The 2,500-nt window shown below is 38.4% G+C and overlaps 1 protein-coding gene across 1 annotated transcript in view; it reads left to right on the top strand.

The window, feature by feature from the left end:
• Positions 1-2,500, top strand: part of Gnf1 (germ line transcription factor 1) — a 17,316-nt gene that overhangs the window by 674 nt on the left and 14,142 nt on the right. The window contains exons 3-4 of the mRNA XM_043030306.2: positions 1,387-1,532; positions 1,672-1,723. Of these exons, the coding sequence (XP_042886240.2) occupies positions 1,387-1,532; positions 1,672-1,723 (198 nt within the window). The remainder of the gene's footprint in view (positions 1-1,386; positions 1,533-1,671; positions 1,724-2,500) is intronic.

The raw sequence follows: 2,500 nt of genomic DNA, 5'->3' as shown, positions 1-2,500 counted from the left end.
AATGACCCCTGCTGGACTTCAATATAATTTTAAAGGGTTATTTTGCATTCTTTGATTTTCTAATATATACTCCTCTGTTATACAACTAATGCAGAATTTTGATTTTTGATTATATTAAAAAATGATAGATTATTTTGAGCTAACCAGTTTTTAAAACTTCATTCCTGCATAGAGACTTGAAACAACTGATTATCAGATTCTAGAGCTTATATTCCCCCAACGATTGAAATGCAGGCTGTTGTCATGGCGCGCGGAGCGTGCATTTTTTTACGGTTAGGTAAAATATTCTTCAGCTTACTGTATATGTATTTTTCCTCTTGCCTCTCTCCCCTCCCTCCTCCACATACCCTTCTCCCCCCCCCCCCCCCGTTACTCCATTCTTCTTGCACTTTCATTCTCTATCCCCTATTTTCCTCCACTTCTTAATCTATTTGGAAAGAGAAAAGTTCTCTCTGTAATTTCATTTATATTTTATTCCTTGCAGACTTATTTATGGAAAAGTGATTTATTAGCAGCCAGTAACTTCCACTTTCGCCCTTGTTCAAGAAAGAACTCACAAAGACAATCTTGTGTGGTATCTTATTTCTTATACTTCTATCTTTGTACATGTTTCTTGTCCGACGTACCACATAGAAAATGAAAACAAAATTAACCATATCCTCTGTCAGGGGGTTTCCTTTCAGCAAGGGGGCTTTACTAGCTCCGACTGATTGGGGTGATGGCAATGCAAATGTGTAACTTCTTTCTATTTCTTACTTTTCTCGAGTCACTTCTCAGACTTTCCATTTAAGACCGAGGCACCACCAGGCAGGAGCTGACAAACATGAGACGTGTAGCTTTTGGATTATCAGGATTAATAGAAGCGAGGGCCACTTTTTTTCTTAGTTTGGAGACAATTCAATAATGTGTGCAAATATTAAAACAGAAGAGTAGGAAAAATGTTACTACTGCAACAATCTCCTAAGCACTAAAGAAAAGTGTAATGCTTCGCAATATCTGAATGATTTTCATACCAGAATAACGGTAAAGTGACTGAAAGATTAATGTTTTTTGAGTTTGGTATCAACATATGCTGCCTGCCCTTACAGCTCCATAGATTGTAAGGTATCTTTAACGTTGCCGTAGTGAACAACAGCTTGCACTTGATTTGTTTATTTCAGTGTACTAGGAAAAAATGGGATATCAAAATAAAATGCACAATCACGAGTAAAGCGAGCAAATACGTAAAAAGACTTAAAACGCCATGAAAAGACCTCGGGTCCGCAATGCGCTTCCCGCTCCTCGCTTGAATCTCTTTCCTCGTTTGTTGATCAAATCGCGGGAAATCGTCGACAGAGCTGCGTCCTGCAATGGTGAGACTTTCTCAAAGACTATGTTATGTGTTAGCAACAGAGGAAGGGCCAGGCATGTCCTAGATTAGCGTGTGTCCAACCAGGGAAGCGCGTTACTCGGGGCGAGGCAGAAAGCATCTCTGAGGAGCAAGTTCGCCTGGCGCGGCGCAGCGGCCAGGGACTCGGACCGGGCGAGACGAGGCAACATTTCCCGAACACTTGTTGACATGGTTTCACTGTCCTTTAATTTTTGTTGTCTGATCCCTTATGGCTGGTAGTGGGATAAAAGGAATCTAGCATTATGATGAGAGCTTAAATTATATGAGCCATTGCGTGCCAGATATAAGAAATGGTTCAAGTCAGAGTTTTTCAACCAGTGGTTAATTAAGGAGGTAATGTGTCACTCTAAACACTTGTCCAGTCTTGGTCAAACATGTCTTGGATATTTGAATCCCCTATTTCAGAGTAGTTTGTGTCAGTGAGGTTTCTGTTGTGGTTCTGGCCAGAATTTCCCTCTGGAGTTGTCAGCAGAGAGGCTGCAGCATTTCTTGGTGCACAGATCCAGTATTTCCCTTTTGTTTTGCTTAAGTTCTATGCTGTTGGGAGTCATATCAGAACAACTGTAGAACTACTTCCTGTAGCAGCTGCCTTGTTTTGTTTGTGATCCTTCAAATTTCTTTTTAAAAAGTATGTTGATATAATGCTAATCCTTATAAATGTCTATTATATCATTGCTACATACAAAAAAAACATTGGTATTCAAACTGCATTTCCCATGCAGTTGAATATTTTCAGTCTAGGGGTCACATGCTTGAGGCAACTGTGAAATAAAGTAGGAGATTCATGGGAAAAGATTATGATGAAAAGACCATTTGTTGTTTGTGATTGTGTCAAATTGGCAAAGGTATTAGTATAGGTTTGTCAAATACTCATACCAGTAAGAATTATATTTATTTTGTTTAATTTGGATTATTGTATAGAATCTTGGAAACACTACCTATATGGTGCAGCTGTATGGCATTCCTATCAGATGATGCTTAGGCCAGTGTTATTAGCATCTGCATTTACATTTATCTTTCATTTATATTCATGTCAATTTAGAGATCTTACTTTGTACTAAAAAATATTTGATAAGAAAGTGTTCTAATTATAAAAATCATTTTCACATT

The sequence above is a fragment of the Penaeus japonicus genome, unplaced genomic scaffold (assembly GCF_977035675.1).
Source record: "Penaeus japonicus unplaced genomic scaffold, GWHDUDI00000001_assembly GWHDUDI00000005, whole genome shotgun sequence".
Lineage (NCBI taxonomy): Eukaryota > Metazoa > Arthropoda > Malacostraca > Decapoda > Penaeidae > Penaeus > Penaeus japonicus.
This window is presented reverse-complemented; position numbering and strand designations above follow the sequence as displayed.